General features: G+C 30.7%; 1 protein-coding gene across 1 annotated transcript; it reads left to right on the top strand.

Annotated features, from left to right (window-relative positions):
• Positions 1-6,409: 6,409 nt before the first annotated feature.
• On the top strand, positions 6,410-11,709 carry GH9B6 (glycosyl hydrolase 9B6). Its single transcript, XM_039050600.2, has 7 exons — positions 6,410-6,675; positions 6,757-7,164; positions 7,285-7,377; positions 7,455-7,616; positions 9,848-9,959; positions 10,067-10,230; positions 11,169-11,709. Exons 1-7 carry the CDS (start codon positions 6,463-6,465, stop codon positions 11,490-11,492), a joined length of 1,476 nt encoding a protein of 491 aa, XP_038906528.1. The 5' UTR covers positions 6,410-6,462; the 3' UTR covers positions 11,493-11,709.
• The last annotated feature ends 2,734 nt before the right edge of the window (positions 11,710-14,443 follow it).

A 14,443-nucleotide genomic window follows, 5' to 3' on the forward strand; every position in this document is an offset into this window, starting at 1 on the left:
AATTAAATTGGGCCAAAGTGACACGTTTGCAAGAAACCCTAAATTAAAATGATGGAGAAGAATGAAAAGTTTTTTTGTTCCGTTGATATTGGGCATATACAAGATTCACATCAACCATTTCCAAGGGATAGGAATATTATGTCTTTACCTACCTTTCATTTCAACGAAATTTTGTCTTTTAATTTTGAGGGGATTAGAATGAAAATTTCTTAGAAAATTTGTGAGAATTGGATTCTAGACGAAGAATTATTCTCTATCTAATCTCTTTAGAAGAAAATGAATTAGATTGTGTTTTCAGAAAATTTTCAATGAAATAATGATTCTCCATTGTGAATCTCTATTTACATGGTTTATTCCGCAGGAAAACAAAAATCTTAAACATCTCAAATTAAATAAAATAAAATGTTACATGTGTGCTTGCCTTAAAAAGATAACAATAAAAATAAATGGAGCGAGGAATAAGGAACGTCTCCATCTCCCATTTCGCTTGCAGGAAATTTTTTCTCCACTCCTCTCTTATTCCTCTGTCTCAATGGAGATTTCCTTTTCCGTGAAAGAAATTAACATCTCTAAATCTAATATACTCCTCTAGAGAGAAAAAAAATTATCTTCTACCATTTATACTATAATCAACCATTTACCTTGTTCTCAACTCTGGTTTTATACCTTTTCTAATCACTCTAATTACTTAAAAAAATACATTGGACAAAAAAAAATAATAACTACCACAATTTTAAGTTCGGATGTACCTTTTCTTTTCTTTTTATTTTTTCTAGTAACATTTTTTTATTCTAATTATTTATTTCATAATAATATGTAATAACTAGTCAAAAAAAAAAAAACATCAACTAACAAATATTGATATTAATATAATTACCTTTAATAATAATGAATTCTAATTGGATAATATGTTTGATACCAGTAAATAATTACAAATTAAAATAAAACTGCATAAACTAAAACAAAAATTAAACTATATTCGTGTTAGTAAAATATAAATCAATTTTATGTGTATACACTATGCAATAAAAACATTTTCTTTCAACATATTAAATAATGAATAATTACTAACCAAACTTTAATAGCAAGTTGGATGTTTATAAAAGAAAATTACATATAACAAAAAGAACAAAATAATTACAAAAAAAAAAAAAAAAAAAAAAAGTCTTATAAAATAACAAGTAATGTAAATGAGTTGTAAAAGTGGTAAAATAATCAACATGTCGATTAAGGCATCATTAACAAATGACAGAGAAATGACCAAAATTTTAAAGTTACAATTAATGAGTTAAAGTGACAGAGGAGATACAACACAGGTCTGTGGTATAGATTATTGAACCGTTGAGGTATAGATTCTTAAATTAATAGTGGATTCCAATTCTACCTACTAACTTTATGCATTTATTTTTTAGTAAACAACAAGAAAAATATAAATTTGTTTTGTTTTCATTTATTGATTTTCATTCTCTTGAAATAAACGTGACCTTAATCATTTTATTTCTAACCAAAACGTAGGAAGAGTTATATTAAAAACCATAACATTAGCATGACATTAACTCCAAAGAAGAAAAAAACAGATGCTTTAAAAAAAAAAATTGATACTTATTATATGATTTTAGATATGTACAGTAGGGTAGAAGGAGCATGATTAGTACAAGAACGACAAAAATCTATGTGATGGGAAACGCTCTTTGTTCTGAAACAAACACCAATTTTTTCCACTTCTTCAAGAAAAGGAAAAAGCAAAAAGATGAATTAGAAAAAAAAAAACTAAGTTATAAAAAATAAGTCTATATATAATTAAAAAAAAAACTTCGACTTTGTCATTTGTTTCAAAGTAATATTGCTCCTAAATTGTTATAAATATTTCAAAGATGCTTTTGGATTAGATATTATTTATCATTTTGATAAAAAAAATTGAGATGTAGTAAGTAATCTAGAACGAAAATTTGAATCACATCGTTTTAGGTTATCCATACAGTTATATGTCTTGAATTTTGTTCGAAATTCTAAAAAATTTATGTTCCAATTGTAGCTTTGAAACTCTGAAAGTTTATGTGAAATATTTGTTAGGTGAAAATTTAACTTTCAAAACAAGAAGGAACCAACCTTTTGGTTGGAGAATCTCACATTGAAAAATTTGGTATTGGAAGTTTCCCTTATGTATTCTAATCTTGAGTTTGACCAATGTGAGTTCGGTGGCCATCTGACCGATCGGTCGGGTGTGGCGAGGCACGTGTGTGTGATTATTAATTTTTAATAAAAATATTGTTCTTTTTATTTATTTATTTTATTTTTTTCTTTTAACGGAAGAAAAAAAAGGAAAAGGTCCTCCCCGTTCGCGCTTCGTCCGCACGCAAGGCCAAGTCTGGCCTTCAGCAGTTCAAAAAACGCAACTCATTTTCACTTCATTCCTTTTTTCCTCTCCTAACTCTTCCATTTTAGTTTTCCGAGCAGTAGGTTTAGAAAGGGTATGTGTTCCGATCGGTAACGGTACATTTCTGATCCGGTTTCTTTCGGTTGTTTTATCCTGGGGACGACGTGACAATTTTCAGACCTGCATGCACACTTGGGCAGAGCCGCAAAACATCTTAAAAGAGAGCGAGCTCTGTGACTCAGCCTATAACGAATTTATGTTTTACAGGTTTTACTCTTTGTTTGACCGTCATGTCTTGACCGTTTATTGTTGTCGTTCTGAGGGTCCTACCGTTTCCAACAGAAATATTAAAATTTGAAAGTATATGGGTATTCTTGAGACAAAATGAAAAAATCAAAGCTATTTACCCTAATTTAACCTAACAAATATGCTTGAACTTTATCATTGTTTTTTTATTTTTTTTAAGTACTCCTTTTTTTTTTAAATGTAACATTACCTTTAACATTTTTGTACAAATGTTTTACAACTGCGATAGTGGTCGGTGACATCAACAAAAAGTTTGTTTCCATTGACATTTTAGAATTAGGTCGTTCAACATTAACACTTAAAAAATGGATCATTCATACAAAAACTTTAAGAAGTATTCCATGCCTTAAAAAAATGGTGGGTTTTTTTTTCCTCCTTCATTTACCTTTTATTTTGAAAATAGTTACGAGATTAAAACTAGTTGACATTAATTTACCAGAATCAATATTATAATTAGTCATATAACTAGAATTTGGGATCTTTTTAAATATAAAAAATATTTAAAAATATTTACATTTTTATAGCAATGAATGTGATTATTTATCTTACTAATTTGCTGTTAATTAATAATCAATATCTTAAATATATTTAATTAGTTAGTTAATATTTTTTAAATCAAGCTAGTACAATGATTGTTTTTAATTATCACGAATAATTACTTTTGATTATTTATAATACGTTAATTATTAATTGTGATTAATTTTTATTACACAAAACGGTAGGAAATATTTTCAAATATAGCAATTACAATAGAAAGCTTTTCCAATGGGTTAAGAAAACTTTATACTATTTGCTATGTTTATAAATAAGTTGATCATTCTACTATATATAAAAATGACTCATTAACATGTCGTAATTATAAATTTTTTTAGTATTTCTTATTAATATATTTTTTATTAACATATCATAATTTTTCTTTCATTTTTCCTTTTTTATATAATATATTGTTTATTAAAATATATATTTTTAAGTTAATTAATTAAACTTAAATTAAATTTATAATTATGGATACTAAACTTAGTTAATTAAAAACAATAAAGTATTAGATTATAATTTGTTCAAGGTTGCCTTAGACAAAGCTCTAAGCCCCAAGAAAATCAGAGGCAACATGAAGAACACATGTCTCAAAGTAGAAAAATCAGAGTCTCAGGTTCTAGACTAACTAGTCGAGTCAATAAATATATACTAATTAAGAAATAATCGAGTTGCGCTCGGGCTGACGTCTTACAACCTCGAGCACCATATACTACCCCGACATAGTTAGAGTTACACGTAACAACGTGCGACTATCAGAGGAAGGAGATTATAAATAGTCTCATCCTACGATTTTGTAGGAAGAGAGTAGGTAATCTCGAAGAGTTGTAACATTACTTTTTGTGTTCTTAGTTGAACTATACACTCTATGTACTTATTTGAGAATGATCGACTCAACACCACATCAATGTGAGGATCTTTCAAGGAGGTTGAGTCGGAGTTTGATTCTCTAAATGTGTCTTTTATGTGAGTAGCACTTTATGCCATGCCAATAACTACAACGTGTCCTCCATCAATTCGTCGGTGCTTCACCTCCCTGTCAATTTACCTTTTCCCTTCACCCGTGCCTACAACACAACAACGCCCTATGTCCATTCACATTCTCCCATCTCACCGCCTCCTCACGCTTATCCTCTTTTTTTTTTTGAAACTATAAACTATTATAAAACTAATTTATAATTGCAATAACCCAACAACAATGTTTTTCTTATAATAATTTCCTTCTCCCACTTTTTATTTTCACATATTATTTACTCCCAAATGTAACAGTGGAATACAATTAAACCCTACATTTTATAACATTTGGCCATCTATCTTGCTGGCTTCGACCTTCACAAATATATACACACATATAAACTTGTAAGTTAAAGCTACAATTATATGCTTTTCATTTAAATTAATTTTATTAAGAATTTTGAAATATCTTTCATTTTGGCCGAGAAATTGAAAGATTTTTGGTTTAAGTGTTGAAATAGTTTTTAATTTACCTTCAACTATTAACTTAAATTTTTAGGTCAATCGATGATTTAAATTGATATTTAAATAGAAGATCTTCTATACTCTTGAGATGTTATTTTCTCGAAAAATTGTCATAAATAACCTCCTTAAGTTTTCATATTTTAAAACTAGTACTTTTTAAAAAAAAACTCTGTTAGTAATAGTTTTTTCGGTACATCTTGCCTGAGATCCACCACCAAGATTTATATAAAAATTTAACTTTTCTAACTTAACAATTGTTTTAGGCTTTCTAAGGTGAAATCCTTTAATGGAGAGATTCTATTGAGTTTTCTAAATATTACGCAATCTTTCTAAATTTTATATCAAATATTACCTACAAAAAACAAGTAAGGTCTGGGAGATATAAAGAATCACGGTCTATCTTGGGCAAAATTAACACATAAGTTCTATATATATGGGCTTTCTCCGTGAAATCTCAGACAAATTAATCTTGAGATTCTTTATATTTTTCCAAATCTTAATTTTTTATTTGCAAAATCTAATCTAAAAATCACAGTGCACTTGAGATCCATCTAAAAAATCATAATTGGTAAATTTATTTATAAATTTGGGAATTCATATAATGTGGAATCAAAAATTAAGGTAGAGATTTGAAAAATGATGTACAAATTTGATATAAAATTCAGTAAAAATAATCGAATTTGGAGAAAATTTGGAAAAAAAAATTGGTATAAAATTTGAAAAGATTATATAATATTTGGAAAATGAGTAATCTCGGTGTTAATACTGTCCTAGAGTTCACCCAGAAGACCCAAAACAATCTATATGTTAGAAAAAGTTTAACTTTTCTTAACTAAATCTCAGTGCTCGATCTTGTCCGAGATAGACCGAGAAAAACTAGTTTAACAAGTTTTCAAAAAATGTGCTAGTTTTGGAAAGTGAAAACTTGATAATGTTAAGTTAATCAACTTAAAATTCTGTGTCAATATGTTATTTAATAAGGTTATGTATATATAAGTGAAGACATTATGGAGATAAACAATATCATGTTATTAAAAAAATATGTGCTAGAAACTTTAAACAAAAAATATAGGAAAAATTGCAAAAACCACCACTGAAGTATGGTAATAATCACAATTACATCCCTAAACTTTTAATTATAAAAATTGAACTCTTAAACTTAAAATTGGAATCTCAAACTTATAATAATTATGGAAATTAGATTTCTAAATGATAAAAATTGAACCCTCAAATCATAAATCTAATTTTAACATTTATATAGATTTCATAGCTCAATTTTTACCCTTAAAATTTGGATGGTATAATTGTAATTATAATTGTAATTACCGCCCGTGGGGAGATTTTTCAATTTGCCCAAAAATATATAATAAACTAATATTATTATATTTTGTGTATCTTTATACTTGTGAAAGAAAATTGGTGCATTGTGAAGAGGAGGGGAGTCTGATTGGTTAGAATTTCAAGGATGGTTTTTCTTTTTTTTGCATTTTCAATACATTGAAAATAAATATGATTATACAACCGAACAGAAAAATTATATGTAGGGAAAAGGCGGGTAACCCGACCCGAATGCAGGTCAAACCCGGTCAAGAATGTCTTGCATTGGGACCCGAACATGATCCTATCATACCAACCCACGTGGCATTCTCCCTTTGGGCAATGCCTCTGGAATCCAATGACGCCTTTGTTTTTCCATATAAAAAGAAGCATCAACCAATGTGCTCTGCATGTGCTGAGGTTACTCTACTCCCAAATACACACAAAAAATGGCCTCCTCCATTTCTCCATTCTTTCCGGCCGCCATCCTCCTCCTCTTCCTCCTCCTCCTCTCCCCTCCGGCCACCGCTCAACACGACTACCACGACGCCCTTCACAAATGCATCCTCTTCTTCGAAGGCCAGCGCTCCGGCAGACTTCCCCCCGACCAACGCCTCAGATGGCGCCGCGACTCCGCCATTCACGATGGCGCCACCGTCGGAGTACGTTTTTTTTCTTTCTCTCCCTTCTCTCTCTAGTCTCCCACATTCTGGCATTCTGATTTGTTTCTGATTTTATTGCAGAGAGATTTGAGCGGCGGGTACTACGACGCCGGAGACAACATAAAGTTCGGGTTTCCGATGGCGTTCACGACGACGTTGCTTTCGTGGAGCATTATCGATTTCGGCCGGAATATGGGACCGGAGCTTGGGAATGCACTGAAAGCGGTGAAATGGGGGACGGACTATCTATTGAAAGCCACGGCGGTTCCCGGCGTGGTGTTCGTCCAAGTCGGCGATCCATACTCCGATCACAACTGCTGGGAAAGACCCGAGGATATGGACACACTTCGTACTGTTTATAAAATCGATGGGTCCCACCCAGGGTCTGACGTGGCTGGCGAAACCGCCGCTGCTTTAGCCGCTGCTTCCATTGTCTTCAGATCACGTGACCCTTCTTATTCCAGATTGCTCCTCAATCGAGCCGTTTCGGTACGTCGCTTTCACACCCAATCCCAACCCGTTCTTTCTAACCCATTTAGATTAAAATAAAAATAAAAGTAACCGTGGGCAGTAAAAAAGTGAATTAATTAAGTGTGTTTTTTGCTTTAGGTGTTTGAGTTTGCTGACAGACACAGAGGAGCATACAGTGGGAGTTTGAGAAGAGCGGTGTGTCCATTTTACTGCGATGTCAACGGTTATCAGGTAAGTTTACTTACTGTCCAATGAGGACCGTGTGATTAAAGGGAAATTGGGTGATTGAATGTGGGACGTTGGATCAGGATGAGTTGCTTTGGGGAGCGGCGTGGTTGCACAAAGCGTCGAGAAGGCGCGAGTACAGAGAATACATTTTTAGGAACGAGGTGGTTCTTCGAGCTGGGGATACTATCAACGAGTTTGGTTGGGATAACAAGCACGCGGGAATTAACGTCCTCATTTCCAAGGTTTGTTTTTACATTTTTACCCCTGTCATCATTTTCACGTAATTCCCGCCGTTTATTATTATTCTTTTTCTTTTTCTTTTTTTGAGGAAAGTGTAATTCTGCTTTTAATTTCCTGGTTTATTTTCAACTCTAATATTCTTGAGCGTTACGTAATTCCATATTCTATGTTGTCGTTTTCTCCTTTCCCTGTGTCGTATTCCTTGTTCGCTCCGTCGTTTCACCCTATTCTGTTTGGTATGATTCTTTGTGCTGACGTGGCTGATCTCAACCGCCACGTGGCTTTCAGGGGTTTGATCATTTTCCATCCTACTGCCTCAACTTTTTTGAGGGAGGAAAAATAATTCCACATCCCAATACTCCAAAACCACCAATGATATATTTAGCCACAACACCAATAATTAAAATTACAAAACACTTAACTGCTTCTTGGGCCATATTTACTTATGTGTAACCATTCAATTCTCTAATCATAATCATAGACAATGTGAGTGAGAATAGGCGCAATTCTAAACTACATCCAAATATTATCATCTAATAACTAATAAGAAACACTGTTGTTACGTAACTTTTCTAAATATACCGTTTGTTTTTCTCCTCTCTCATCAAAGTAGGTTGTGTCAACGTTTTTTTCCCATGCAAATTTTAAATGATTTCAAATTATTAAACGAATATTAGGAGGTAAAATACATGGTTTAAAGTTTCTCTACTTTGTGGATCCATATAGAAATCACAAGTGCCTTGCAAGTGATAATTTAGATTATTATCTTGGTAAACTTTTGGTTTTTTGTTTTGTTATCTACTTTTTACCGATGTTTAAAAAAATCTAGCGGTTTTGAAAACTAAAGAAATGCCGTTCTTAAAAACCTATTTTTATTCTTTGAATTTTTCTAAGTATTCAATTTTCTTGCTTAATATCCAAATGGTTTTAAGAAATTTAGAGAAAATAGACTTAATTTTTTAAAATTTAAAATTAAATGGTTATCAAATAGAATTTTATTGAATTTGAATTATGGTGATGTTTGGACATAATAATGTCCATAAAGTTTGAAAATTTTATAATTTAATTTATAGTTGAGTTATTTTTGAAGATTAGAATGGATGAGTTGGTCCATATCAACATTTGCTAATTATTTATATCTACATATAATAGAGGGATGGATAATTATGGTTAGAATATGGGGATGAGGGGTGGGATGTGCATGTGGGAGCATGAAGGGAAGGGGTTGTCTGTTTGGAAGAAAAAGGAATGTTAGTTGGGTGAATAGCAAGAAGTATAATGCAATCAAAGAAGGAATTATTCCAAGTACACACAATAACAACAAAAGGAAAATAAATAATTGTAGGCTTTTATTATTGGATAAAGTTTTTTATTGTATAGTTCTTTTTCTCTTTTATTAATAATTGCATCTGATGATGATAATGATAAGGGCATGGAATTTAAGGGCTTTGAAATGTGGAGGGGAACCATTTTATCCTCTGCCCCATCCCTATTAGGGATAACCCATTAAAAAAAAGTCAGAAAGTTGGGTCTGAAAAGTCATCAATGCCATTGCTTCAATCTTGACTGTCTGAAATTTAGTCTTATAAGGGATAGGGTAAGATTGTCTTTTCACTTTCAAGTGGTGGGGTCCTTAGATCAGTGGATGACTGGTGGATTCATGTGGCTAAAGTCTGTGAAGTTATAGTTTCCTTCACATGTGGTTTCCTTAGCTTCCATTATTTATTTTTTTCACTTTTTCTCTCAGCTAAAACTCACTTTTCTTTTGATTGTGACCAGTGCTGTTAAACCCGATCAGTCCACGGTTTGGATTGTATTATCAATTCATTCAGAATGGATTGGTTTTAAATATATAAAAACTTTATTCTGAGTATATAACTAATTTTATTATTATTTGGATAATTTATTCTTCCATTGAAAATAATTTTTCAACATTTTTAAAAGAAAATTTTCATAATATAAACTGAAATTGAATTGTTGATCTTAATTCAATATATGAATACTATTAAATAAAGTTCTTATATATTGACATTTCACTTATTTTTTAGTACAAATTTAATTAATTGACTCAAGTAATCCGAACCAACTCAATTCGAACAATTGAGTTGGATCTAAAAGGTGCTTCAACCCAATCCAATTCAACTCACGAAGGCTCTAATTGTGACTTTTTCTTTGGAAAAATTAAAAAAAAAATTCTTGTTTTTATTAAAATTTATTTGGGAAATTATTGCAGGAAGTGTTGATGGGTAGAGCAGAATATTTCTCATCTTTTAGGCAAAATGCTGATGAGTTTATTTGCTCAATTTTGCCTGGAATTTCTCATCCTCAAGTTCAATATTCTCCTGGTATTTAAATTTTTCTTTCTGTTGTTGATTTCTTTTTTTAAAATTTAGTTACCATATATTTATATATACATATATATTTAATGTTGGTTTTGTATTGGATTGAAAAGGTGGGTTGATATTCAAAGCTGGAGGAAGTAACATGCAACATGTTACCTCACTGTCTTTCCTACTACTGACTTATTCCAATTACCTTAGTCACGCCAATAGGAATGTGCCATGTGGAGGTTTTTCAGCATCCCCATCCATGCTCCGACAACTCGCCAAACGTCAGGTATATCAAATTTCCAATATCATATAAGTAATATTCATGCATACTATTCAATCACTATATATATATATATATATATTAAAAATATTTATTACGTGTCAACTTGTGATTGAACATTTAGGTAGACTTTACACCTAACTATTTTTTTTTGGTAATATTTGATTCATTTCCTATCATTTACTTATATTTAGTCATAATTTTTGCAAATAGTTTTGTTTCCTTAAAATAATAAAGACAAAACGGTTCTAGGTTTTTTTTCCCCCTTTCTGTTTTAATCAAATTTATATTCCTTTTTAACTCTATCTACCAAATCTTTGATCATGAGAAGTATGATTCACTACCAAGACCATAAGCATCTTTCTTAAACATAATTCATGTTTTTTTTATTGATTACTAAATTATTCCATTTGTTTTTAGAAAAAAGTAGATGTTAAAAAAGAAGAAACTTTAGTCATGGCCCAAATAATCATAATGATCCTTCCTTTCTTGAAATAGGAACTATAGACCACACCCATTATCACTCAGACAGACAGCTCGTTATGGGGTCGGATAATTAATTTTCTAATCTCTCAAGTTCTTTAATAAGTAATTACACTTTACACTTAATTATTAAAAAAATGGCAGAATTTTTCTGACCAATAATCAACTTGTAGGGACCAAAATCTAGGTCCGATGAATTAAAAAAAGAAATCAACGGCTAGAGTTTGTCTCGTCTGAGGTTTAGCTGTGTTTGTTTTGTCTGCGAATAGCAATTGCCAAAACAGTATTTTTATACGTTAGATGCATACAAAATTAACGGCTATGATTTCGTAGGCCCCACACAAAGTTAAATCTCCCGTTACCCCACAGTTACCTTTTTTCCTCCCAGTACTTTTGACCAATCGGGAACATAAAAGTTACCTTTTCCGATTTCTGATTCTTTTTCCCCTGGGTCCCACCAGGTGGATTATATTCTGGGCGACAATCCGCTGCGGATGTCATACATGGTTGGATACGGTGCACGCTACCCGTTGAGGATCCATCACCGAGCCAGTTCATTGCCGTCGGTTCAAGCCCACCCGGCTCGGATTGGTTGCAAAGCCGGTTCGCGATACTTCCTGAGTCCGAACCCGAACCCGAATGTGTTGGTCGGAGCCGTAGTGGGTGGGCCCAATGTGACGGATGCGTTTCCGGATTCGAGGCCGTTCTTTCAAGAGTCCGAGCCCACTACGTATATTAATGCGCCTTTAGTGGGCCTGCTTGCGTACTTTTCGGCCCATCGTTGAATTTATGGAGGAGGGAAAAAAACAGGGAAAAAGAAAAAGAAAAAGAAAAAAGAAAAAAAGAAAAGTTAGTTGTACGGAAGAATTGTAGTGGTGCGCGAAGGTCACCCTGCCGTTATTATATGCCTTTTCGATTATGCGATTAAAGAAAACGCTCTGATTATTATAATATTTTATTCGGTTATATTTATATTTATAAACTCGTTATATTTTCTTATTATGATTTGTGTTCTCTTCTAATTTAGTATTAATCTCTTTTTTCACGATCTTTTAAAAGGTTTAATTTGGTTTCTATATAAGCTTCATTAAAGTATTGTAGTTCGACTTGTTATAGTATAATATCTATATTTTAAAATAGATGTTTAAATTTTTATTCCTAAATTTTGTCTGACTTGTGTTTATGATAGCTAACTTCAAGAATATCATCCTATTCCTCTTAGATATTGGATAATAGATTCAAGCATTTCAACAATTTTGTTTAAAAGTTATTATTGGTCCTGATTTAATCTTTCAAGTGTTTAATTTTGAACATAAATTATTTTGATAAAAAAAATTGAAGTATTTGACAAAAACTCAAAAATGTTTTTGAAACGTTCCCAATGTGCATTTTAAACCGTATTTACATATAAATAAAAGTTAAAATAAAAATGACTCTTAATTAAGCATTGCAAATTGTTTTCAAATCTTAATAAAGACATTATTTCACACTTGTCTCAATCAAGAAGATAAACAAGCCACTGGGAAAAGTTCCTCGTTCAGAAATAGACATTAGTCTCGTTCATAACTCATCAAGTGACAATCCGCCACTCTATTCTAGACACCTTATACTTTCAAAATAAATGCACAATTTACGATTGTCTCTGATTCTTTGTGGCATAGAGGACATAAAATGCCAGAAATTAAATAAAAACGTATCAAATTTCGAATATAATTATATTTTGTTAACATAAATTGTGAGATTAACCAAAAAAAAATTCTTGAAGCTAAAGAACTAAACTAAATTAAACAAAAATAAACTAATTATCATCTAAAAGAAATCAAATAATTAGATTGAAACTAAGTTCAAGAAGTAAAGAACTAAATTGGTAAATTTATAATTTTATTTTACTTCATTTCTTTCTTAGTTTTGTTAATCTCTCGACATTTTTATTACGATTGTCAAGCATGAATAATATTCAACAATTAAGGTATCTCTACTTTATTTGATGTTTTAAATTTAAAATTTTGTCAATATGTGATGTAATATTTAAAAAAAAATTATTGTAATTTATAATATGCTCTTATCTCTAATAACTAGTAACAAAAATCTAATATAACAATATGAAAAAGTTAGATATTAAATCTTTACACAATCATTCAGATTGTTTTTAAAAAGCTAATTTTAACATCAACTTTTTACTAAGATTAGCATCGCTCATGTGCAAGGATAACATGTACAAATTGAGATAAATATCAACCTTTTACTTTCCTCTTTAAATCTATATATAGGTCCATTCAACTTAAATAACTTACACTCTCCGTAAAGAATTCAAATAACCAAGCATGTGGCCCATGAGATCGGGACTCCAAGTGAGCTGAGAAAACTATAAGTGGGTGTTTGATCCATCAACTTAGAGTTAGGTAGAGTGAGTTTATTAGTTATATTAAATTTAATTTCATCTATTAGCTTAAGTTTTGGGTCAATTGATGGAAATACTTTTACTTCCTACCCGATCAGCATACTTCACAACATAATGGTAAATTAATCTATTCTGCTGACTTCAACTATCACAATTGAAATGTGCACATTTATTAATGAACTCACACCTCCCTCTCTTTCTTGTACAACAGAAAAAGATATTAAACCAAATCCATGACTAAAGAAAGGAAGCTCATCCATTGCCCCTTAGCTTTAAGATAACTCTCTTCAAGAACAACATCTATTCAAAATGATAGTCAAAAGCTTCCTATAACTACTAAAGTGCCTATTTACAGTCTTACAAGGAAATCAAACAATTAATTCTAAAATACTAATTAAAGAATAATTAATCTAAATTAACAACTCAACTAAATATTAACTAAAGTATATTAATTATATCATAATTCTCATCTTTCATCCCAACTTTTTATTATAACAATAAATTAGTTATTTATAGTCTTACCAGAAAATCAAACAATTAACTAATTAATTCTAAAGTACTTAGCTAACCTAAATTAACAACTAAAGTAAATATTAATTAAAATATACTAATTATGATTCTCTTCTTTACTTTCCCTCTCATCCTAATTTCATTTTTGGCTCCACTCCATGTTTCTCTTCATTCCACCCACCAAAAGTAATAAGTAGATTGATAACATAATAAAAATAATTATAAGATTTGTTTTATATATAAAAAAAAGGGTAAAATATACTTTGTGGTCCCTAAAATTTGAGATACGTATTTATTTAATCTTGAAATTTTAAAATGGACACTTTTAATCCAAAAAAATTTTAAATAGTCCTCGAGATTAGTTGACCGCTAGTTTATGAACCGAAATGTGACAAAACATTATTTGTTAATTAAATTATGATTATGTGGTATAAAAAATTTGATTCAATTTGAACATATCACATTTTCGTTAAGAATTTTTTATTTAAATTATAATCCGCATATGGATAAATTTTGAATTTGGGAATAATCATTTTTTTATATCCCAAATCAAATACAATAACATTAGAATTCTATTCCAAATCAAAACCAAAATTCAGATAGAATTTAACTTTTATTATCTTGAATTAAATTTATATTTCAAACTTAATCCCAAATATTATAGGGATAAAATTATAAAATTCAAATTTAAGCCATCTAGTTAATCCCAAATCAACCAAATTTGGTATATTCATAATTCAATCCCAAATCAAATTTGAATAAAATTACAGTTAAACATTACAGCAACAAATAAGATATGAAAATTTGAAAAAAAAAAAATTTAGG

This window comes from Benincasa hispida, chromosome 12 (genome assembly GCF_027475165.1).
Source record: "Benincasa hispida cultivar pf3 chromosome 12, pf3_genome.v1.1, whole genome shotgun sequence".
In the NCBI taxonomy this organism is placed as follows: domain Eukaryota; kingdom Viridiplantae; phylum Streptophyta; class Magnoliopsida; order Cucurbitales; family Cucurbitaceae; genus Benincasa; species Benincasa hispida.

Coding starts and splice junctions, on each gene's coding strand:
- GH9B6 (XM_039050600.2), top strand. CDS start 6,463: ATGGCCTCCTCCATTTCTCCATTCTTTCCGGCCGCCATCCTCCTCCTC. Junction 7,165..7,284: donor TCCTCAATCGAGCCGTTTCG/GTACGTCGCTTT, acceptor TTTTTGCTTTAG/GTGTTTGAGTTTGCTGACAG. Junction 7,617..9,847: donor TTAACGTCCTCATTTCCAAG/GTTTGTTTTTAC, acceptor AAATTATTGCAG/GAAGTGTTGATGGGTAGAGC.